The sequence below is a fragment of the Vespula pensylvanica genome, chromosome 15, assembly GCF_014466175.1.
Source record: "Vespula pensylvanica isolate Volc-1 chromosome 15, ASM1446617v1, whole genome shotgun sequence".
Lineage (NCBI taxonomy): Eukaryota > Metazoa > Arthropoda > Insecta > Hymenoptera > Vespidae > Vespula > Vespula pensylvanica.
Window position 1 is genome coordinate 3,761,691 of NC_057699.1, and position 24,593 is coordinate 3,786,283.

Below are 24,593 nucleotides of genomic sequence, written 5' to 3' on the forward strand. Positions count from 1 at the left end.
TAAAATCGTAGATATGTTTTTTAAACAAATATTATGTTGATTGTTGTATGTATAATTTTTTTTATCGTATTAAAAGTTTGGAAGATTTATTCGAATGACGCGCCATTTTTTGAAATGTTACCATAACGTTTCGTTGATTGGTACGCTTGAATGAAATGAGTCCAACATTCCAGATAAACTATAGTATTATCTACTGTTACCCTTATCTTCTATGAAATTTCTCTGAACCTGTGAATGTTCTTTTAGAGTGCATTGGTCAAGTATGGAGTGGTTGTATATCTTATTGGTCATTGATGACAGTTCTCTGACATCTTTTGAAACTGATGTAATGATAAACATAAAATCATGAGTGACACAACAAAAATTTAATATAGCTTAAGACGCAAGTGTTCAGGACAGGTAAATTTACATAACGTAATTATTGAAAGATAATATTTTTATATATAAACCGATAGATTAATAATGTATCATATATAGAAAATATTATTGATATTAAATGATTTATGATAAATGATATTAACAATGTAATACGTTGTTATCATATTGTCAATTGTATATGGATATTTTTTTAATATCTTCGTAATAAGATAATAGTTTTATCAAGCTAGTGATTTTACAGAATTTTCATTGATTGCTGTCTACTAAGATGACAACTTTTTTAAATGTATCGTTATTATAATTAAATCAAATTTAATTATTTAACGAGTAACTACACTTATAAATAACACTGTTAGATATATTCTATTAAATAGGTTATGTTTACAACATTCATAAATGTGCTAATATATACATATAGGAATTTCTTATTCTTCCATAATTCAATAAATTTGTTACATATTTCGATTAATTATTCAAATATTTGTATCTTATACAAGTACGTATATAACTAGTTTAAAGAACAGTTACTATATATACATAATTTCGTTGTATTTTTATTAGAACAAAGAAAATACTCGACATTTTAATTAAAAAATACATCATTCGTAAAATGATACATGCTACTTATTTTCCAGCCTACAAGCCATGATGATTCATATTCCTTGATTTTTGAGAAACTTTAAAAAATCATCATGGAAGAGAACGAATTATACAATGTTACCGTTCCATTTTTGTCTGGTATTGAACCAGCATTTTGGAACTATTCTGATCATGTTATTCTTGATGATCTTAAAATGGACAGCAACTTTATATGGTTGCTTTGTTCATTAGTATCTGCCATATCTTGGATCATCTATATAGTTTATTATAATAGCAGAGTTATTGGTTACATATTAACAAAATTGTTGAATCGTTTTGTTATACGTGATGGATATGTTAAAATTGGTACATACAATGGCGATTATTAGAATGCATATATGTGCGTTAAAATATATGATACTTATACTGTTCCATTTTTAGGATCATTTACATTAAGTGCTCTAAGTGGAAAGATAATGTTTAGAGATATAGTTTATATTACAACAGATTATAGTATTAGAATACAAGATGGATGGCTTATATTTAGATGGTGGAGGAGTTATGTCCCAAAAGATGTATCAGAAGGTAATATTTGCATGTATATATTCGACATAAAGTAGAATACTATGTAAAAAGAAACATCAGCTTTAAAAAATCCAAATAATTTATTTCATATTTCAGATCTTTCTCATTCAGATACACGACTTTCAGTAATGTTAAATGGATTTGAATTACATGTATATAATCGCTGTCAGTTATATGCACAATTGGAAAAATCATTTGGTCTCACACCTCAAATGTTTGCAGACGAAGACAATTTTTGCATGAATGTCGATGATCACGATGTAACGTCATTAGGCAATGCTAATCATGAAAATCGTCAACAAATAAATGCAATGGATGTTTCGCGTCATGTTGACAACATTAGAAAAAAAGAAGCTCATGTTATTGCTAGAACCTGGAGAGATTTAATACCTGTTATTAAATTAGATGTTTGCACGGTCAGTTGTAACAATTACATTATCTTTATACCCAATTATTGTGAAATAGGGATATGTGTGTTCAACCTAGTAATACTTGCAGGGGAGATTAGTATTTGGTAATCGCTTAGTACCGACAACACTTTCAATAACTGTAGAAGAAGCACATTTTGTATATTCCACTAAACCAGCAGCATCTCGACATGATCATTTTATGCATTTTTCAAAGTGTAAAGCAGAAAACTTCAAAGTCATTTTAGCACCTAGCCCCAAGTACACAGGAATGGTTGATGATCCACCTAGATACATGGGCGAAGGTTTTGTTGTCTTAAGTTCTAATAATATGGAAGTATATTATTATATGGATGAACCTGGATTTGTTCCTGAACATCCAGAAATGATACAATTAGTTAATGGTGATATGGTTGAAGCAATGCCACCTATTTGGGGTATAGATATTAAATGTGGGAAGGGTACAGATTTTAGTTACGGTCCATGGGCCGATGGACAAAGAGAACACTTATTCAAGTTTTTCTTTCCAAATGATTATCAACCATTGAAAGTCACAAAAACTCCAATCCCAGGAGAGAAAAGACAAGTGCAATCCTTTGATATTAGATTATCAACACTTAATGAAGCAACAGTAGATATACTGTTTAGTAAAAATAGAGAAACTAATGCTGTTCATATTAATGTAGGACCAGGATCATATTTAGAAATTACCATGCCATGGATAGTCTTGCAGGATGGATACACCACCAAAATAACTGGTCAGTTATTACATTTAGAAGCTACAACAAGCTTACAATATCGTAGTTTATTTGAGAGCGAAACATTGGAATTTGGAGTAAAATGTCATTATCCAATAAGATGGAACGATCATCAAGAATGGACACTTAATTTGACTGGATGCAAAGCCACGGCTAATTTAGTTTATTCGCACAAAGAATTTTTTCAGGATATGATTAATGAATGGGCCAATAAATCAAGGCCTGATATCTTGCATTTTGTTCCATATACATGGAAATTTAGTTTGTTGTTAAAAGAGTTTGAGTTAATCACAGTTTGTAACGAATATAATTGGATCGATTGTTCATCGCAAAATCAAGAAAACGCACATATTGCTTTTTGTGGAGAATTTTTTGATTTATCATTTGATCTCCCATTTGTGGATTTTCTACCTTTAACAATACCCTTACGTTTTTGGATTCAAGGGGAAAGCGTTGATCTTTCCTTTTATTTGCCGGAAGTTAATACAAATCGTGCAATATTATTAGCATTGGACAAAAATGCAAAGATTATGACACGCGATGGATCTCATAAACATTTAAACGAATTACACAAAGGTAAAAAATGGAGGAACGTATGTCAAAAAGGGTCAGGATGGGTAGACTGTTGGTCCGTACCAATTGTAGCATTAAGTATTAATTATACATATCATCCATGTCCACCATTGGGACCTACTCCACAAGCAAATATAACAACCCCTGAAAAAGAAGAAATTTTACTTTCCCCAATGAGAATGACGCGTTGTCGAAAATCTCCGAGTCTTCAATGGACACGGAATGGTACTCAAAAATTTGATCCTCAATCTATACCTCCGGATAAAGTGAGTTTGGAACTTGAAATCGGACCATCCATATTAATATTATATGGATCATTGTTAAGAAGTTTTATGCATTTAAAAGAAAATTTATTTGGCGACTATCAAACTTTCACTGATATGCAACAGAGTAGAGCTAGTCCTACGGTTGTAAGTACAGATAGAAGTAAGGATCGAGATATGCAAAACAGCAGTGTTGAAGCATCAATGGAAGATGAGGAAATCAAATCTAAACCATTTGATCCACGAGATTATCGACCATTAGAAGTTACGGTGGGTATCACAATGCATGATATACAAGCTCATCTTATAAAAAATTGTGGAGAAAATGATCCGCCCTGTCCTGTTATACTCCTTGAACGATTTGGTTTTGAAATGAGAAAAACTTTCAAAGAAACAGAATTGCAGCTTCTTCTTTCACCTGCAATAGCATTGCTTATGGATAATGTAGCAAGATCGAGTAAAGAAAGACATTTAAATCAAGGTCATCTAATGTTAAGTGCATTACAAGTGAGAGGTCATGCAATGTTTAGCAACGAAGGAAGAAGTTTGGATCAAGAAACTTTGGAATATGCATGGTTGATCGAAATACAATTAGGGAAATTAAGTGGAAAAATAAGTTCACCTCAATTACATCATCTTGTAACTTCTTTGGAAACTTTTTTGTTAATGGTGAAGAATTCGGAAAATAGCTTACGTCCTCCGGATTTACCTCATCATTGTCATCATGGTGTTCCTCCATTGCAATGTACAGATAGCGATCCTGATAAGCATTATAGGTGACCTATTTTTTATAAAATTATATGAGTTAGAAATATTAATATATAAAAACTATAAATATATATATATATATATATATGCATGTATATATATTTCAGATGTCCTAGTTCTGAAGATATCAAATATAGAATGACAAGATTGTCCGTAGATGCTATTGATTTATATTTCCAAGAAGTGGGCACAGTAATACAATTCTGGATATCTCCAATTCGTTTATCAACTTGTAATCTACATGGACAACAAGTAAAATCTGGTGTAACGGGAGTACTACCGACGATATTGATTCGTCAATTTGTATCTGCAGCTGGTCATTTTGCTAATACGAGTAATACTAATACAACTGGTAGTGGAAGGTCACATAATAATACAAGTAGTAGGTTGTCAGGTATATGTTAAAGAAATATTGTGAATAATTTTTTGTTTCGTGTAGGTAAACCTATATGCTCAATTTTATTGTACAGGTGATGGAACTGACATTTGGCTTGAAGTAGGGTCTGTGTCTTTGGGTCCAGTTATTCTGGAAGCTGCGATTTCTCTTCCTACACCAGAACATGATTTGCATTTAGTACAAAATAAATATTTAAAAATGCACGATGAAGCAACAAAAAGATTATGGTTTCTTTGGCCCCAAGAAAGTGGCCTAAAATCAACAAAATGCGGATGCATCGGTGGATGTGCATTTTTTGGAAATAACAAAAATGGCTCAAGATTTTTTAAACCAAGCTATCACGATCTACAAGATGGAATTAATATTGCTGCTTACAGGTAAGATATGAAATTTAATAAATAAAATAGAGAAGCGTTGCTATACATTGAGAGATAAATTATAAAAGATATAATATATGTATATATATATGATCAGAAAGTAATTAATACTTTTGGTTATAGAATAACTTTTCACGTAGTTGCTTAATTCTTATTTTTTGTTTGTCAATAAGCAACTTATAAATTTTATTTTGTTTTTTCATATTTTCTATTGCAGACTTCATTTCCCATGACTCATCTTTTTTATCATCTTCCTGAATCGAAAATGTCCACATATTTGCTTCAATAATTTTCTCAATTAACATCTCCCCAAGATGAGCTTCTTCTACAACTAACTTTTCAGTTTCTTTTATATCAACCATCATATTGTCTAATATTCCTTCTTTTGGTTCTGATACTTTATCACTTTTTTTATCAGTTTTATTTCTTGTATCATATATCATGTCTTCAACTGTTGACAAAATTTCATTCCATTCTCTAATAATAGAAAAGTTTTTTTTTTTTTTTTTTAATATTTCGATAACATTTAACTGATTAATAAATATTTAAGTACTTTAGTAGAATATAAATTGTTAATAATATACCTATATGTTTCTCGTGATTTATTATATATTGCTTTATCAGATTGAATTTCCTTATCTATCTCAAATTTTATTTTTTCTATCATTTTTAATTGTCTTTTTTTTCCTCTTTCTAATATTATTTGTCTGTCAGCTATAAGTAAATCTAAAAAGGTAGAAATAATTTCTTCGGGATATAAATCACATAATCTGTTAATATCTTTGTCCGTTAATGGTTTGGTCACTGCCAGTTCCCACATAGACTCTGTTCCATTTTCAGTTTTTGCACAACATTTAAAGTCCATTGAAGACGTTAACATATTTTCTTCCATCTCTGCTATTAAAAGTCGTCGCTTTTCTTCTTGGAGTCTGTATCATGAGAGCAAAAAGTGAAATAATTAACGCGATACTATTTATTAAATTGATTAAAGGGTTTTTGTTATTGATTATGAAATATATTTCTATTATTTTTAATTGAAAATACCGAACAACGACTTTTTGTCTTAGTATTTCTAAGAGCTTCAAGTTTTTTTGTGCAGGAGCTAATTTGAACATATGTTTCATTTTGGATTCTTTCTTTAGATCTTGTTCTAATCTGTTTACTAAGAACTTTATTATGTCATTATGCTCATTTTCGACTCCTGTTATTTCCTTATCAATTAGCTTAAGTAATTTATTATAAAACTTCATTCCATCTCTTTGTTTGCAACATGTTGTTTTTTGTGGCATATGTAATGATTGATACAGTTGAATAATGTCACCTATACATACAACATGTACCTATAATAGGTTTATCATACTATTTAATAGATATTTACTATTTGAAATATATCCTTATATATATTTGCACTATTGATCTTTTAATGTATGTACCAGATATTTTAGGTTCTATATTATGTTTGTAAAAATCTTCCATTTGAGCTTCTGATAAATGTTCTTCTATTCCACTACTTATAGATATATTGTCCAAAGGTTTTGATTTAGATGTCTCACTAGCACTTGGATAATATATGCTACTGGATGTACATGATTTTTCTTTATTAATATTTAATGCAACATACGCAAATGTTCCTTGATCGTTTGGTAAACAACGTATTGCAATATATGTTTGACCATCTGTTGATTTTTCTTGAAAATCGTCAGGCATTTCATCTAACATCAAATTTAATTGTTATCTATTTTATATAAATATTATTTCTCAAGTATTCCATTTATAATAAAAAATTTATTGAGAAATGTCTTACCAAGCTCAGTTTCCATTTTTGGTGAAAAGATTTTATCTGAATCTTGCGAACTAAAAATGTTTCTTGCAGGTGGCAAAGGTTTGTCACCTGGAGGCGATAAAAATGGCCCAGCCATTTTCTTTTCTTGCATATTCATAAGAAGTTGCGATAAATATATATTTCGATTACGTTTAGATGATATTCCTTTTGCCTTTTCTCCGCATAATTTTGTAAGCCATTGCATACATAATAATTTATCTTTCTCATCAAGAATTTCAGTGTAATAAGTTTTGGCCAATGATATAAATTGGAGAAAATCTTGATCTAAAATTTCTTCAATTTCTAATTTTTGAGCCATGATCGAATATTATGTACTATTATTATTATTGCAAAATATAAAAAAACTGCTTTTTCTGTATCAAAAACATGAAGAAGAAATTACACCTAATATACATTTACAATTTTGACACATACCAAAACAAAATACAACTACTACATTACATAGGTTACTAGACATAATAATGTTTATTTATAATGTAGTTACACAATGTATTATAATATTTTATTTTAGGATCTATGAATCAGGAAAAGAAAAAGGATTTGGACAGTCTATTTTACACGATAATCAATTAGTTTTTCATACACCTCCGTATAGTTTACAAGATGTATCTTTGCAAGACTCGTGTTATCCTGTCACAGGAGTCAAAGTAACTATTGCTCAGGAAGGATTGCAAACTTCAAAGAAAAATATCGATCGTCCAAGGTCTGTATTATGAACAATAATACAATATATATTACAGTTGCAAATATATACAGACACACATGCACACACACATATGTTTTTTAAATATCTTTTTTTATTACAGTGCATCCAATATAAAAGATGTTCCATACTCTCGCTTGGTTGATGCCAGTCCTGTCGCACAGTTACCACAAAAATTAGATTCTGACTCTAAATTAAATACAGAACGTAGCAAATCTATCTTAAGCGTTCCAGAAATTGAAACTGCTCCAAAAAGTAGCGTATCTGACTCTAAATTAGCGGTAGATTATTTTAATGCAACAGACGTGGATACAGTAGAACAAAGTAGTAGTCCTCAATCTTTACCTATAGTTCCAACAGAAATGTCTTTTTCTGGAACTATAAGATCGTCAACAAAAAGCAGCGATCGTGTCAATGTATCTGATTCTCATCATTCGTTGTGTGTAAGATCAGATTCCGAGGAACGTTTCAAGCAAGAGGTAGATAAAAATATTTTCTTGAATTAAAAAATGTATCGCAAATTTTTTTTAACTTATTTTTTTTTTTTTTTTTTTTATCTAGGTTCAAAGAACTATCTCAATGTCATCAGAAAATCATTCAGAAGCATTTTATTCCGCCGATGAAGATATGAGTCATGGTTTGAGCGGAAGTAGAACATCTAGTTTACGTCAATCTATCGTTGGTTCCGGCTCGGTTTTAAATCGTAACGATAGTATGAAAAAAAAATTTTCATCCGATTTGTCTATTGTGGAAAGTTCAACGAATGTTAATCTTTCTGCAGCAGATAAAGCTCATACTTTAGAAAGAGCAAAAACTCAAACACTAAACTCAAAACGTAGTCCAAGAGTTACCAAGAATGCTACTCTCCAGAATGATACTGGTACATTGAATGATAATGGAGGTTTACAGGATTCTTCTGATAGCCATTCTGTTTCATCTACAAGTTTTATATCTGCTGTATCGTCGCAAGAGGATGTTACACTCGTGAATTTGCACATGCAAGTGAATAAACCGATAGTCGACTCTCCGCTTCTAATGTCAAGTTACGTCAGTCATTTAACACAGGTAACGCGATATAAATATGTCTTTATCGGTAAAATTTTGTGTCAGTCTTATGTATGTTAAATGACATTATATAAATAAATATACCTGTATATATATATATACATATTCGATAACTAAAAAAAAAAAAATATAAAACTGAAGGTAAAGTGCTCCAATTGGACACAATCATCATTACCTTCTGGTGGAGATGCATTTACTACACCAGTATTTCAACGCACAGAAGACGGTAGACTCGTTTATGTAGGAGGGAAATATGTGCCAAAACTTGAAACGATTAGCGAAGGATTTACGTCTTTAAAAATGGTAACACGTTGCGATGGTTCACCTATTGCAGGATCCTCAAATAAAACACCCACGCATCCTTATTTATGGGATAGTACAACACTAAATCAAATGGAAGGTAAACGCATAAAAATTATATTAAGGGATTCCTTTAAAGATTATTTTTATTAAATTTTCATTTCATTCAAGATTATCTCATTAAATTAGGCGAGGATAATAATACTACTCACGATGAAGAGGAATTATTGGCAGCACACGAAACAGGATCTCGAACGACAGTTATTATAAAATTCAAGGGAGATATTGATATCATGATAAGTCCTATGGTGTTAGAGTCTCTTCAACGTTTCATAGAAACAATAGTACCAACTTTGGCTATGTTACATCCATTAACGATCTTAAATCATCTTCATAACGAATGTATAGAAAAAGTCAAAGATGCTAACGTTTTAAAGCAAGATCAAAGTTTGTCTTATTGGAGTCAAGTACAAACCAGCTCTAAACGATCAACAGCAGAAAGGAATGTTAAGAATGGTCAGGGTGATGATAAAAGTTGGTTTATGCTCATTAAATCAACCTTTTTTTTTTTTCTTCTTTGAATTCTAATTTCATCTACACATCAATTTTACTTTGTATATATATTATGTTTAGGTAAAATTGCGTTGCAAACTAATGTTTATGAAGAAAGTATTACGACACAAATACAAGGTAGCATCATTTTACCAAAGGTATCGTATGCACACGCACACGCACATATTTTAATTAAAATATCATATATACAGTATTATAATTGTTAAATATAAATAATTATAATTATCATTTACAGATGAACTTAACGTTATTGCAAGCATCTGTTGTTGAAGAAATAATATCTTTTTCTGCGCTTGAAAATATACGAGATCTTACGTGCGTATCATTATTTGCAATTTGTTTCGACGATGTCACAGCAAGATTTTATATCGGTAAACAAGCGAGAGAAGTCGTTCAAACGTTTCACAAACCTGCCGTATTACCGAATCAAAAGAAAGTTAATAAAATTAGTAAAGCATTTTTACCCGGTCATCAAACCACAGCTGTAGTGAGTGATTTTGGTGGCGGAGAAACTGTATATATTGAAACATCTGAGAAACAACAGGAAGAAATTATAATTACTTTAAATGTTGGTTAGTATATATACATCACTTAATCATATTATGTAAATGTATAACTTATAACTTTATTATTTATTATCGTATTTTATAGGAAAAGTTCATACGCAATTGCGTCGGCTTAGGAATGAATCTTCGATATTAAAAGATGCCGTTATAACAGCTATACCTGCCCATTATTCAAGAGTATTGTTTACATGTACAAGAATGACTTCTCCATTAAAATGCATTGATTATTATCTTCTGCAATTACCCGATGAAAAAGATAAACCAAATGTAACAACTTTGATCTATTGAGATATATCATTGCAATATTTATAAATAATCTTATACTTATCATAAATATGCGTAATTTGATAGAAACAAACAGGTCCTACTCAAGCTACAGAAGAATTTACTATGGGTAGTGGAGAAGATCGATTAGGATTCATTATGTTCGAATGTGGTTTGGAAGGAATTAAATTGAAAATTGTAAAAAGGTCGCAATTTGAGAAAGGAGAAAACGGACACGATGACAAGAAAGCGGATACTGAATTATTGTATACTGACAGTATAAAAAGTCAAGAGGAATTGGATAATGGAGCTGGTACATATAAAAAAGATTTATAACAAAATGTTATTTAATTTTTGTTAATGACAAGAAAGACAATAATGGATATTATATTATCATTAATTTAGGTTCTACAGCTCCAGCTACTGAGCAAGAGACAAGCTCGGCAAACGTACCTAGTGGGACGCAGATAAACAACAGTGCTACTTGTGCTAGTCTTAACTCCAAAACAACTAATGGGAATACCGTTTCATGTGTTATAGAATTGAAAACTGTATGGTTTAATTTTGCAGCACCGCCTCGTACTCCAATAACAAGGAAAATAGACTATACGCGATTAGATTGGAATTTGCTTAGCACTGCATCTCCAGCCATTAATGCTTGGATGAATCCAAGTAATAAATTTGCCATTAGAATCGTCCATATGTTTAGAACTATGTATCGAAGATCAACAGCAATTGTTGCTTGTCTCATGGCAGAAGCATTAGATGTCCAAGGAATTCACATGCCAGTTAAGGTAAATTGTTATACTTTAAAGAAATTATATGCATCAGAGTGATATATTTTTTAGAGTCGTTATGGAAGATTAACACCATTGGCTAAAACTCTACAAGAAGACCCGTCCTGTCAGTTGTGTACGATTTTGCAAAATTATGTATTACTTTCTGATTTAGCAAATATAGAGACCAATCTTAAGGAATCTGATTTACCTCTATTATCTACGCTTCGGCAGGTAATAATAGTTATATATAATATTTATATTCATATGATACATAGATGAATATATTTGTAACTTGTTTTTATATTTCTATTTTATCTTACAAGGGAGTTATTGTATTAAGCAGACAATGGAAAAATGTACTTTACACTCCATTACTTTTGGAACATAATTACAAAACGAAACACGTGAAACCTTTGAACGTTACGTTCGCTGTTTCTGATCCTGATGAGGTAAGATTATATACACACATATATATATATATATATACATATTATTAAAATTCCTATATCTACCATCATTATGATTTAATATGTTATTAATACAATTTTAATAGGAAAATATTATTAAATGTATAATTATACTCTTCATGAAAAGTATAAATCCAGTGGTATACAGATAAAAATACCATTAAATTTTGACTCAGAAGATTCCTGCATTCCATCATTTTCACATATTTGATAAATAAACATAAGTAATCAATATACTTTTCATTGTGCGAAAATGTTAATTCTGTTGAGAATTCTTCTTTCAGCAATTAATCTACGAAGATCTGGAAGGAAATAACAATGTAAAAGAGAGTAAGAAACATTTTTTTCAATACATGGGACAAATTAAATCACCATGCAAAAAGCTTTACAAAGTCCTCTCTTCACTATTATTAATTAATTATCTTTGTGAAAATATGTGCTGCTGTAATTTTAGCTCCAAAAATATTTCTATAGTCAACATAGCATCTTTTGTTTAACTGATTAATATCTTTGAAACAAATACTATTGTAGATATATCTTCCATATAAACAAATGTGCTTTTACACATGGTATACAATAATATGAGCTTTTAAAATACACACGCTGTCTCTTTCCAAATGTGATAATATTAATTAAATAATGCTATTTTGTTATTATATAACACACACACATACATATGAATGTGCCTAACGCAATGTGAATTTTTTTCACTCTATGCTACCATAAGAGGAAACTTCTTTATACTGCCATTGGTAAAATATATTGATGCTTATGGGTTATATATATATTGAAAAAACACAAACGTTAAAAATGTTTAAATTATTTAAACAAATCTTTTTTGCACGTTAAAATAAAGAAAGGTTCTGAAATAAGCTTAAAAGAACATTAAAGTGTATATTTGATATGTAAATCATTCTATGTTATACAACAAATATTATTAGCTGAAATATTATGATATATAAATCATCTCTTCTTATATTATAATTTCAAAGGATATATTATAATTAATTATTTTATTACTGTTTATATTATACATTTTTTTCAATGCATTCTGCAGCTTTTATGAGAGAGTGGAGTAATTATTATATATTAAAAATATGTATGGGTTTGGCCTATTAATGTGTAGGAAAATTTGCTGACGGATGGGGAGGGTAGTGCAGGAGATGTTGATGATCAGGAAGTGACAGATGAATGTGCTATGCTAATCCACACGGACCATATAAACAAACATATACATGTCAAGAATGGACAAGATAAAAGTTCAGGTAGTACTTATTCATATAAATCAACATCATATATATTATTGTTTCATATAGAAAAAGGCAGCAGAATCTTATTTTTTCCCTAGTTTTTATGAATTTATATATCTATTGAAATTTAATAACATATTTAATGTAACAATATATTACTTTTATATATGGCATATGGTTATAGCTGGTATAGAGTTGTGAGGTGAAAATATATTTTTTTAGCTTAACTACATATCAAATAATTTAATAACTAAAATTTTTGAATATATTATCAATATAAAAAAAGAAAAAGTTTCTTAATAACTTTCTGTTCTTTATCGTGTAAAATCTTAACAAATTTACTAATGCTTTTTATAGCTTTATTTTAACTTCATAAACTTTGATGTACTTTGAATATGTAAATTACAAAATAATACTTAAATAATTATTGATATAACTGATTAAATTAGCATTGCCTTATTAACATTTATATAGCAAGAGATTCGTAGTATTTAAATGCTTACACACATCCATGCTTTGTTGCTTTGTTAAATAGTCTATTAATATCATTTATGTTTGCACAGCTTAAAAAAATGTGTTCAATATTTCATAGCTTATTACTGTAGAAAAGCGTTAATATGTGCAATTGAACAATTATATCCACTAATAATATTCTAAGGTACGATGAGAATATTTTATTGATCGATATCATTATACGCTTTTCTTAAGTACTCTTGGACACTGCAAACATATTTTTTGTGTAAAGAAAAAAATTGGATTAATATGAAACAACCAGGCATGTGTGGTGATGGTTTGACGGTTCCTGTAAGTTCTCCTCGTGGGAAAGATACAACCCCATTACCAACACCGGTTCCAGGCCCGGATTCACTAACCTCTCCCTCTCCACCAGTAGTTCTTCCAAAGAGAGGAAAATCGCTGCAACCTACACAAGTGCCTGTTAGTACACGAGCAAGTATTGTCTTTCCCTTGCTTGCAAGCGGTGGCCTGTTCAATCAAAATCGAGAACAAAATAATATAAGTAAGTGAGACATCTAAAATGTTTTGTTAATGATAATTTCTAATCAGGCTGAATTACTCTTTTACACTTAAAAGATAAAGAAATAAATATGACAATTACATAAAAAAATTTCTAACAAATTAATATAATCTATTGTCATAATTATTATCAGTCAGTACTTCTTAAAATTATAATTTTATCTCCTTTGTAATATTATCAAACATATCAAACTATGTAATATTTTTTATTTTCAATTTCTTAATTGTACATATCTTCTTGCTTCTGACCTGTACTTTAGTTATATCCAAAGCTTTTCTATACATTGCTTATACTAATTTTTTTTAATGTTTTATATGAATGCTTCTTAACTTTTAATGGGTACTTTTATAAACAATTTAGATTAAATTTGTAGAATTATATTATATGAAAAAAAAAAAAAAAAATGTTTTTGTACTAGGCTATGGAGCATTACGAGAAGAAAAGGCACCACAAATTCAAGTATCCCATTCTCATCAGCTTGGTTCTAATCCTAGTATTTATTCTGGAGGTCTACATGGAAGTCAACACAGTACTGGGAGTTTAGATCAAGTGACTTCTCCGATAAGTCATCATTCAAATAAACCTATTAACACTGAAGAGGATTTATATAATTGGATGGCGAAACAACAAGAGTTTATAAAAGATAATGAAAAAGGAAATGTAAAAGGACAATGGGTAAATTTTATTATCCTATTTAATTACATGATTTTTTTTTGTGTTCAATTAATACAATTTTTTATGCTTCTAAATACATACTATATTTTTAAACATGTTCTCCCATTTTCTTAGGTCTTTCGTGCAGAACAAAAGTCAATGAAGGTACTTCAGAAAAAATTAATTATGTAGAAAAACATTATTTTTTAATTAATCATACTTTTTATTCACTTTTATTTTATAAATTTCATCACGTTTCATTGACTTCCTGTGCATCAAAATATTTTTCCATGATGAAAATATATTTTGAAAATGAACAAAAAAATTTTTTAATTTTATCAATCTCATAATTGCTATGTATTCTTAATGCTTCTAGGATTCCAAGATTAATACTATGACAACAGATGATACAGAGGATTCAGATTTACACAGTGGTGCATTTTTATACCCAATGAAAGATTCACTTCGTTTATTGGATGCCCATTTAATTTTTGAACCTCTTTTATCTTCATTATCTGTTATGCCTCAACAAATGTTATCAGCAATTGGTTCTGGAAATGTAAACAATATGTCGTCTTTAGATTGCTTAGGATCGAATTTGTCTCTCGTAGGATGTATGGATACAATGCGTATCGATATAGTCGTCAGTGAATTTGGAAAAGTAACAGACAAAAAGAAAAGTGTGTTAATTAATTTTAATATTTCCTAGTTAAATCGTTTTTGAATGGTATTAATTCGCTTTTTATGAATGTAGGTAACAAACATCAACAGAAGAAAGGTGTTGGATCGAAATTTTATCTGGACATACCTCCTGAAACACCGGCATTTTTATGTGAAAAAATTGGTGTCGATATAGATGTTAAAAAAATGGCTGATATGACAGTCGATGATATGATACAAAAACAAAATGTTTTATACATATCCAGAGGTCAACTGAAGAAACATACTAGCACAGTAGTTAATTTCAGTCTCAATATACGTTATATCAGTCAACAAGTAAATATGCCATTACTCAGATTATTGCATCAAATTAGTAATATGTATCAAAATGTTAAGGAGACACAAATGGAATTGAAAGAACAACATCCTGAAACCAAACGAAATACAAATTTACTTGTCAATGATACCGTCACAAAAAATGGCTCCTCCTCAAGTAAATATATTTTATCTAAATATTTATTATTTGTTTACATATATATTATTGTTTACACACACACACACACACACATTATGTTATACTCAATGATTCCTTTTTGCATCTAGCATCTGATTTACAAGAGCACCTTCTTATCGGAAAAAAAGCAGAAGTTCCATTACTTCGTAATAGTTTCGAGCCAAATCAACAAAAGGTCATATCACCAGGTGCAAGTATTAGGTCTCGACCGCAAAGTTTTGCTCAAAAATTACGTAGTACAGGAAAAAGCGTAAAAGGCTACATTAATCTAAGCGAAGGTGTTATTACACCTAGTTTTGGAGCGAGTCCTAGTGGATCGGGTCTTGATAAATTTAGCATATTATCGGATAAATGCAAAGATACTGTTAATTTAATACCCAGATGTTGGAAAACCATCTATTATCTCTTAGATCTATATGCAACACGTCCAGAAACTAAGACTATTACGCATCGATTTTCTATACCCGCGGATGCGGCGGAACATTACAAAACAAATAAGAAGTATGAAATTTTGAATGAAACGAAAGATGGAGATCTCGAAAAGGGTTTAAATGTAGAGAATAGTTCCACACCGGTACCACCTCCAAGGGAATTAAGTGGGTATTATAAATATAACTAATGAAATAAATTTATATTGTCATTTATACCGCATATTATTGCATAGGTATTGTAACAGGTGAAAGGACTAGGCTAATCATTTTTGGAGTTGCAAGAATACATAGAACTCGGCTTTTGGCTACTTTAAGTGGATTAAAACTAGAAGCTGAAATTACAAGTTTGCACGCAAGCTTAACGTGTCGTAAAAAAACTCGACCTGCTAGTTTGGAATGTAGTTTGACAGGACAGATTGGTAGAACCATGATCGTTTTACTGGAAGGTGTAGCACCTAGTCAACAGACCGTTGTCAAAATAACAGTTGGAAAATCACAAGCTTTATACTCCAGCATCACCAGACGTCAGAAAGACAAGAACAGTGGCTTGCTAACTGTTGGAGCTGTAAATATAGATATACCACAGCATCCAGTTGCTCTGCATGGAATGATGACGAGAGGTAGTAAACAATTATCATCAACTTTACAGGTAAGATTCAGAATATTTGTATGTAATTATTTGTTTCGATGTATCGTGTAATATATCTCGAATCATTTTCATTTTCTCGATTAAATAGGAATTAAGAGTTACAAGAACATCTTCACGAATGTCGAGAGGACAGCAACCAGATGAGTTAGATGCTGGACCCAGTAGTCCACATCATGATGCACCAGCACCTACCATAGACGAAGAAAAATCTCAAGCTATGCCTAGCCTCTTGGAACCAATTGTTATGCAATTTCATATAATACTTCAAAGTTTAAGTATAACAGCAGCATTGCTTCCTTCTTTACAAGCACAATATAAAATGGATCAAGTAAACAGTTCGGGTGTAACTGGTAGTAAAGCTAAATTTACGATAGATCTGCCTCATCATAGTCTAAGTTTTACAACAAAATTACAAGTAACGGAAGCAAATCTACCTTCTGAAGCAAGTATTGAACTTCCTAAAGTACATGTATCAGCAGAATATATACAAGATGGAAACAACAACTTAAACGATAGTAAAATTGCTGGTAAGAATCTTCTTAGAATTATTTAATATAACGAATATTAATAAATTCGCCTGAGCATGTTATTAAAATTTACTCATTTGTGTAATTTTGTAGATGGAGTTGTTTTAAGACAGGGTAGTTATTTGAGTGCCACTGCAGACATTGGTACATTTGAACATTCTTTAACAACAGATCTATTAAATCATTTAGTATTTGTACAAAAAGTATTTATGAAGGAAGTTAACGAAGTTGTACAAAAAGTATATGGTGGAGAGAAACCAGTTCCTCTCTGGCTCGAAGACGACGAATCAACAAATTCTACTTTAAAAAGAATATTATTTTCATTGGTCATTCGTATCAAGGTAAAATTATTATGCATTATCTAGAATATCATTTTTTGTTATTAATATCACGTCTGTTCAATTATAAAATTTTTCTTTCCTTTCACAGAGAATACAATTAACTGCAACAACTCCAACAAATTCCGCAGTTCGTTTAGAAACCGGTACCGTCGAATTTCAATTATCTAACAGAGTACAAAATGTTTCTGGTGCAACTCAACCAAATCCACACATGAAGTTATTTGGCAAAGCACAAGTTGATATTAATTTGAGTCTTGGACAATTATTAAAAAATGCTCTGTTTGAAGAAGCGGAACCGGAATTTCAACAGTTTGCATTTTTTAATACAAGAGTAGGTTTACGAAATGCGTTTCAAGAAGAAATGGCTCAAGGTGAAGACAAAGAAGTAGTTTTAATTACTCTAAAACGTCCATTAATTTACATACAACCAATGGCTGTCGATAAAGCAATACTCGTTTGGTTGAATTATAAGAATGCATATGAATATTGGAACGAGAAACGATCTAATTTAAATAAAGAAGTATTAACAGCTACACAACAAGTCTTTGAAAAAGTTCCATTTGGTCAATTAACGAGTCAACTTAGTGCACCGCATTTGGGAACATTATTTTTACAATTAACGGTAGACGATATGGGTATTTGTCTACCATTAAATCCTTTACCACCAAACAATTGGGGATTAAACAGAGGATTATACGACGGAGAATTAAGGGGTGCAGTTGTGGTTACACTTGAAAATACCAGCATATCAGCATGTAGTAGTGGTAGTTTAGTTAGTAAAGCAAGGTATTATTTTTTATATCCCTCTTAAAATTATATTTTAAAATTACATTTTTTCCTCTCTTTTTCTTTTCGTATGTTAATTATGAAATAATATATATATATATATATATATGTACTTTTTTTTCTAGGTTTGTAGGATTATGTCTAAGATTTGCAGAAGATTTTGAAACATCTTTAGATGATTGGAAACCAGATATGACTGATAGTAGTATAATGAATTTGTGTGTAGTTTCTGAAGGTACTTATGAAGTATGTAGTAGAACAATTGCTCAAAAACAAGATAAATCAGGTATCATATAAACTTTTTATATAAATAATTACAAAGACACCTTTTTACATTATCATATGTTTTGAATCTGAATAAATAATTCGTAGATAACGCCAAATGGATATTAAATGTTCAGTGGCAAATGGAGGGAGTCGACATTCATCTTGATGTTAATGTAGGACAACAATTGTCAGCACTTGGTCACACATTGACAATGTTAACAGGTTTTGAAGAAGATGATATGCATGTTCCAGCTGATTACGATAGCGACGATGCAGATCAACCAGATAATAGTACTAGTCAGGTTAAGAAAAAAGTATGGTTTAATTAATTTTATTTTATTTTTTTCTTTTCATATTTTATGCTCTATCTTGGTTTTTCTACTCAGGTAACACAATAGAAACGTAGTGTGTTCGTAGTTTTTTATCTGCAAAATATAAAAGTATTTAATCTAATTATATTAGATATAAATTAAATTCTTCATACCTTTTTTTTTGTCCTTATATAAACAATAACTTGTTAAATCTTTTTTAGGAGAGTATTTTGATGAAGAAGTCGAAAAATTGGACCGACAGTTTGCCTGCGTTTGTTTTCGATCCTACTTTAGATGCTAAGAAAAGATCAAAATTAATTGAGAAGGAAATGAATGAACAAGCTAAGATAATAAACGATTTAAGATCATTAGGTGCATCTCATGGTACTATAGAACAAGAAATGAAACGTTTACATGAATTAGAAGCTATGGTATTTAAGGACTTTAGAAGGTAATGCTATTGTAATATATATATTAAAATCAAAAGACAGAGATTGCATTGTATCGTCAATATTAATGTTTTCAGGGATATGATTCAGAAATTACGAAGACAATCGGTTAAGGCATCTGGAATAAAAGGTAAATTAGGTCTTGGGAGTAAAACTAATGCGTATCGTTCAAGGTCATTTATCGTACCTTCACCAACACCAGAACATCAACTTGAAAGCCCAGAAGATATAAATATAGAAATAAATTCAGCAAATTCGGCCAGTTACGAAAGTAGTCCTAGAAGTGGCCCAAGCAGGTAAGATACATATGTGCATGTATATGTATACATACATACATTATAACATAACGCACGTGTACCTTTTCATTTTCCACGGTTTAATCATTAGTATATACCTACTTGTAAATATATGATAGTATTCCATTTTCATGCGATTATTGTAGATCTGCTTCTCTTCGTGTTAGAGGACTTAGCGGACAACGAGTTACATTTAGCGATACTCATACGATGTGCAGGTGAATTGAAACTGAATATAATGTTTAATTGAAATTTAACATCCGCATTTATCTCGATCAATTATCCTTCGTTTTTCTGATTAATATAGGCAATCGTCTTTACCTAGCGCGGGATCAGAGTTCAGTTTACCTGAGGGAGAATTAGAGTGGCCAGAGACTATTGAAATAGAAGGAGAGCAAGTTGAATTACGAAAAAAAAATAGAGACGCTAGTTGTACATCTAGTTATGATAGCATGGAAGGAAAGTACGTAGAGAGATAATTATTATTTATTTATTGTAATAAATAATAATATTCGTGAATCTCTTGTGCCATATTATTTAATCCTAATATATATATATATATATTTTTTTTTTTTTTTTTGATAGCGCACCTTTGCTCGACTCATTTGGAAAAGAGCAAACTTCGTCTACTTCGTCGCCATATATAACACCTCAAAAGACTCAAGAACCTAACATAGACTTTGAACTTGATGTGAAAGTATTAATTAATAGTGGAAAATGTGTTCTTCATACGAAAGATCCAACGAGGGAAGACGAAATCAAGCTGTAAATATTAGCATTAAATTATAATCACGTGTTAGCACACATACATATATACATGTGTATATATTAAATTCATACATGTCTTTAATAGTATGAGTAAAATGAAAAAGGAGAGATCCTGTTCTGGTGGAACGTTCGAATTTCAACCTAGCAGTCCAAGCAGCAGTAGAAAACATTTAAGTAGCAAAGAAAAATCGTCCACTGCTAGTACATCACGATTACGATACTTACAACATGCGAGTGTACCTTTAGTAGATTTAACAATTTTTCGTATTCCTGGTCTAGATGTGAAGGTAAAGTTTATATAAACTTAAACACGATTACATAAACGTTATTAAATAGAATTTTATTAATTTTTGTTTCGTTTTCTATAGGTTCATTATGAATCCAAAACTCTTCCCGAAGAGACAATGTCTCCACGTGTTTCAACAGAAAATACTTTATTAAATCCTACTCCTTCGTCTACACTTCGAAAATCTAGCACTAAAAAAGCTAGTCTCTTCGCTTGGATGACTCTTCAAAGTATCCCAGAAGAAACTATTATAAGTCCTCATATTTTAGAATTTTTCGAACAAACGTTAGAACCAATTCCAAGCAAAAGTAATTTCCAAAATAACACGCAAACAAATTCCGGCTTTCCGTCGGAAAACATAGAGAGTACATCATGGGCAGCCACTGCGGCTAGTGGCAATTACGTTTATGCTAGTTTCCCAGTCGATGTTATAGTATATTTTCATATGCAGCCATCTACTTTTAGGTAATAAAACAACTTATATTATATGATTATAATTTTTATAATTATATTTATATTTGCATAATTTAATACTGTAAACGTTTCTTTATTTTTGTTATATTTTAGATTTTCTTGTCTACCAGTTTCTAGAGTAGAATGTATGTTACAATTACCTTCTCTTGACATAGTATTCTCTTCAAAACGAGCCGAAGAGGAACTTATAGAATTTCGAGAATATAAATCTCCAGTTACACAAACAACAGGCAAGGAAACGGGTTCAGCTATCGGTGGATTGTCCGTGACGGGATGTCTTGCAGATTTCTCTGTGTATATCTTTCATCCTTACGGAGGTGGCAAGAAAACTGGTTTAAAAGAAGCTCAATGGTCACCCTTATCGGACAGTGAAAGAAAAGATTCTTTAAGCATTAACGTCGAATTCGTGAAATTTCATTTATCGAGGATTAGAAAATTTAATTTCCAAAGCGAACAATTAAAAAAGGTCCCAGATGCTAGTAGTCGAGCTGTTATACGATTTTCGAGTATGTATCTTTTTTCTTTCTTTGTTTTTAAAGAAATTTTTTCTATATTTTACAATTATTATATAGCTCGAATTATATACATACATACATACATATATATATATATATACATTTCTATAATTTACAGCAATCGTTGATATTGGTTCTGCTTCGTTCAAATACGACATGCGTCGTTTGACCGAAATCCTTGCATTTCCAAAAGCATGGTACAGACGTAGTATAGTCAGACGTCTATTTCTTGGTGATCTCAGTACAGGTACGGCATATTCTGAAGGAGATGGAAGTCCTCCATTAAATCAAGAAGAAGCAGTAATGGGTAGTTCCTTGTTAAAACATTATGATAGACATGGAGGAGACGGATTATCAAAGAGCGCACCTGAGAGAAGTCCTACATTAAATAGAGATAAATTAAGACTTAGTTTGGAAAGCGATATACCAAGACACGCGCGTTTAAAAGGTATATTTAATATTATTATCGATTAAATACGATCGTGTTATAATTCTAAAGCAATAATTACGATATATTGTTCTTCATAAGACATTGGACGAGGATGGAGTTTTAGCGCGGATAAAAAGGTCACGTCTGAAGTTAAATTAAGAGAATCAGCATGGGAAACTTTAGTATTATTTGCAGTGAATTTTACTCGTTTAAATGTACATATGAACATGGGTAATGTCATGGGTAATGTCACTTGGATGACCAAAGACTTTAGATCAGATGGAAGATTATCTATAGGTAGTACCGGACATAAAAACTTATATATTGGCATTGGATTGGGTGGTTCCAGTCTAGATGCTAAGGGTGGTATTGTCGGTGGAATTATTGAATTGAGTAAAATTGATACATACAGTTAGTATATTTTTATTTGTATAATATTAATTTTTTTTTCTTTTTCTTTTCTTTTTTTTTTTTTTTTTTTTAATAGAGAGAAAGAAAGAAATTGTGTTAAAATATTTTTTTTTTTCTTTTATGTAGTACACATTAGAGAAGAACCTGGAATAGAACCTGATCATACAGTTGGATTAAAATTATTTGCGTTAGAATTACGACTCGATTATATGGGAACAAGTGTACTTATGTCTAGAGTATCTTCCTTGGATGTTACACTTCGTGACGAATGGAAGATTAATCGTCATACCAATGGAGATGCATTTATGCCGACTAGAAGGTACTCTCATACATATATTTTTCTTTCAAAATAGAGTTACTAGTTCATTATTCTGATATTTGTGATCAAAATAATAGGCCAGCGGTCATTTTCATGCATGGTGATTTGAGTTGGGACCAACTTCAACTTATGATCAGTAAATCGACAACAGCAGATTTATTGAAAATGTTTTACAAATTGGACGAGTTCTTTAGTCAACAATTTAAAAGTAGTAAACGAGTATTTAGTTCTTTACAACCGAGACATCAAAGAATAAATAATAATAGTATGAAAAAGAGGCAACAAAAAAAGAGATCTACAGTCGATGGTAAAACTTAGATATAATATAATATAATATGTATATATAAATTGATGTATCATACATTGATTAAAATGTATATCGTATAATTAAAATAATATATTATTTATAGGACCATGGAATTTAAATCAAACAGCGATATCTGACGCTAGACATCATAGACATTGGCAACGTGTATTGGCTCAAGTAGCTGGTCTTCAATTAGGTAGTTTAAGATTTTCATTGCCATCGACTGGAACTGTTCTTGGAGGTACAATGGAATTGCATGGTTCAAATATTAGTTTGGCCTGTTTTCATGGTATTAATTTCAAAAGCAAAAGTTGGGCATTATTCTCATTGAAGGAACCGTGTATTAGTTTTGCTACAGAGGCTCAAGAAATTCCAAGTGTAGAATGTATGTTCATTCGATTACCTATACACCAATGTATTATATTTAATTAATGATATTTGCATTTATTTTTCGCTTCTTTTTTATTTTTAGTACCAAATACATGCGATGTACATGTTGTACAAACTTTGACTATTAGCTTAGGACAACAGCAAGAACAACATGCAAGACATCATTCTATGGCTACCGTATGTAGACTGAGTCGTAGCGTACTATTTCCTCCGCAATTTAAATCTTTACAAGAATGGTTTCACTATGCTTTTGCAAATAGTGAGATTGATGGTAAGTTGTAAAATGTATATATTTGAAATATGTTAATCATATAATTATATTATGAATTATTATATAGCCGTAGATCGATTTCCATGCGTTGAAAAAGATAGAACAGAGGGTACACTTGATAATAATAATCCAACTCGAGGTAGAAGTACATCTACTACATCAGGAAAATTGCAGGATCATTCCCATGCAAGGGAAGTGATATTTGCGTTTCCTTCCTTGCAACTACATTTAAAAACTGAACATTTACAAACCGCCCGTACTCCAGATGTTATAGGTATGACAATTTTTTTAATGTTAATTTGTTAAGACTTTCGTAAAAACATGAACAATTTTATTATGTATTTTATATACATATATATATGTATAGTTTGTACAGAAATTGATTCCAAATTATATCGATTTTTTATTGTCTCTCTTATGGAACAATTTATTACAAATTATTCTCTGAAATTATTTAAATTTTTGCATTGCAATTTCTTAGAAACATTACTTATCTTTATATTATATTTTGCAATATTCTTCTTTTCATAATTTTTTTAGGACTTCCTAAGCATATTTTATATAGTAAGTATACAGTAAAACTTTATTCACAATATAACAAAAAAA

General features: G+C 30.6%; 2 protein-coding genes across 2 annotated transcripts in view; one reads left to right on the forward strand and one right to left on the reverse strand.

Moving 5' to 3' along the window:
* Positions 1-67: 67 nt before the first annotated feature.
* Positions 68-24,593, forward strand: part of LOC122634749 (transmembrane protein KIAA1109 homolog) — a 26,020-nt gene continuing 1,494 nt past the window's right edge. Inside the window, 48 exon segments of the mRNA XM_043824008.1 lie at positions 68-399; positions 1,014-1,323; positions 1,399-1,542; positions 1,639-1,958; positions 2,041-4,319; positions 4,419-4,705; positions 4,782-5,085; positions 7,440-7,640; positions 7,642-8,110; positions 8,193-8,696; positions 8,838-9,096; positions 9,186-9,530; positions 9,630-9,706; positions 9,805-10,141; positions 10,221-10,402; positions 10,487-10,712; positions 10,805-11,193; positions 11,248-11,409; positions 11,502-11,627; positions 12,772-12,910; positions 13,671-13,913; positions 14,350-14,606; positions 14,721-14,750; positions 14,962-15,265; positions 15,340-15,738; positions 15,849-16,355; positions 16,424-16,839; positions 16,928-17,366; positions 17,460-17,707; positions 17,796-18,493; positions 18,619-18,779; positions 18,866-19,074; positions 19,293-19,522; positions 19,598-19,816; positions 19,963-20,034; positions 20,124-20,279; positions 20,402-20,581; positions 20,670-20,871; positions 20,953-21,335; positions 21,438-21,850; positions 21,978-22,307; positions 22,389-22,700; positions 22,827-23,019; positions 23,097-23,326; positions 23,430-23,711; positions 23,799-23,987; positions 24,055-24,261; positions 24,528-24,551. Of these exon segments, the coding sequence (XP_043679943.1) occupies positions 1,071-1,323; positions 1,399-1,542; positions 1,639-1,958; positions 2,041-4,319; positions 4,419-4,705; positions 4,782-5,085; positions 7,440-7,640; positions 7,642-8,110; positions 8,193-8,696; positions 8,838-9,096; positions 9,186-9,530; positions 9,630-9,706; positions 9,805-10,141; positions 10,221-10,402; positions 10,487-10,712; positions 10,805-11,193; positions 11,248-11,409; positions 11,502-11,627; positions 12,772-12,910; positions 13,671-13,913; positions 14,350-14,606; positions 14,721-14,750; positions 14,962-15,265; positions 15,340-15,738; positions 15,849-16,355; positions 16,424-16,839; positions 16,928-17,366; positions 17,460-17,707; positions 17,796-18,493; positions 18,619-18,779; positions 18,866-19,074; positions 19,293-19,522; positions 19,598-19,816; positions 19,963-20,034; positions 20,124-20,279; positions 20,402-20,581; positions 20,670-20,871; positions 20,953-21,335; positions 21,438-21,850; positions 21,978-22,307; positions 22,389-22,700; positions 22,827-23,019; positions 23,097-23,326; positions 23,430-23,711; positions 23,799-23,987; positions 24,055-24,261; positions 24,528-24,551 (14,536 nt within the window). The 5' untranslated portion in view covers positions 68-399; positions 1,014-1,070.
* Positions 5,184-7,327, reverse strand: LOC122634756. Its single transcript, XM_043824030.1, has 5 exons — positions 6,890-7,327; positions 6,519-6,797; positions 6,130-6,406; positions 5,670-6,014; positions 5,184-5,562 (listed from the first exon to the last, which is right to left on the reverse strand). Exons 1-5 carry the CDS (start codon positions 7,224-7,226, stop codon positions 5,190-5,192), a joined length of 1,611 nt encoding a protein of 536 aa, XP_043679965.1. The 5' UTR covers positions 7,227-7,327; the 3' UTR covers positions 5,184-5,189.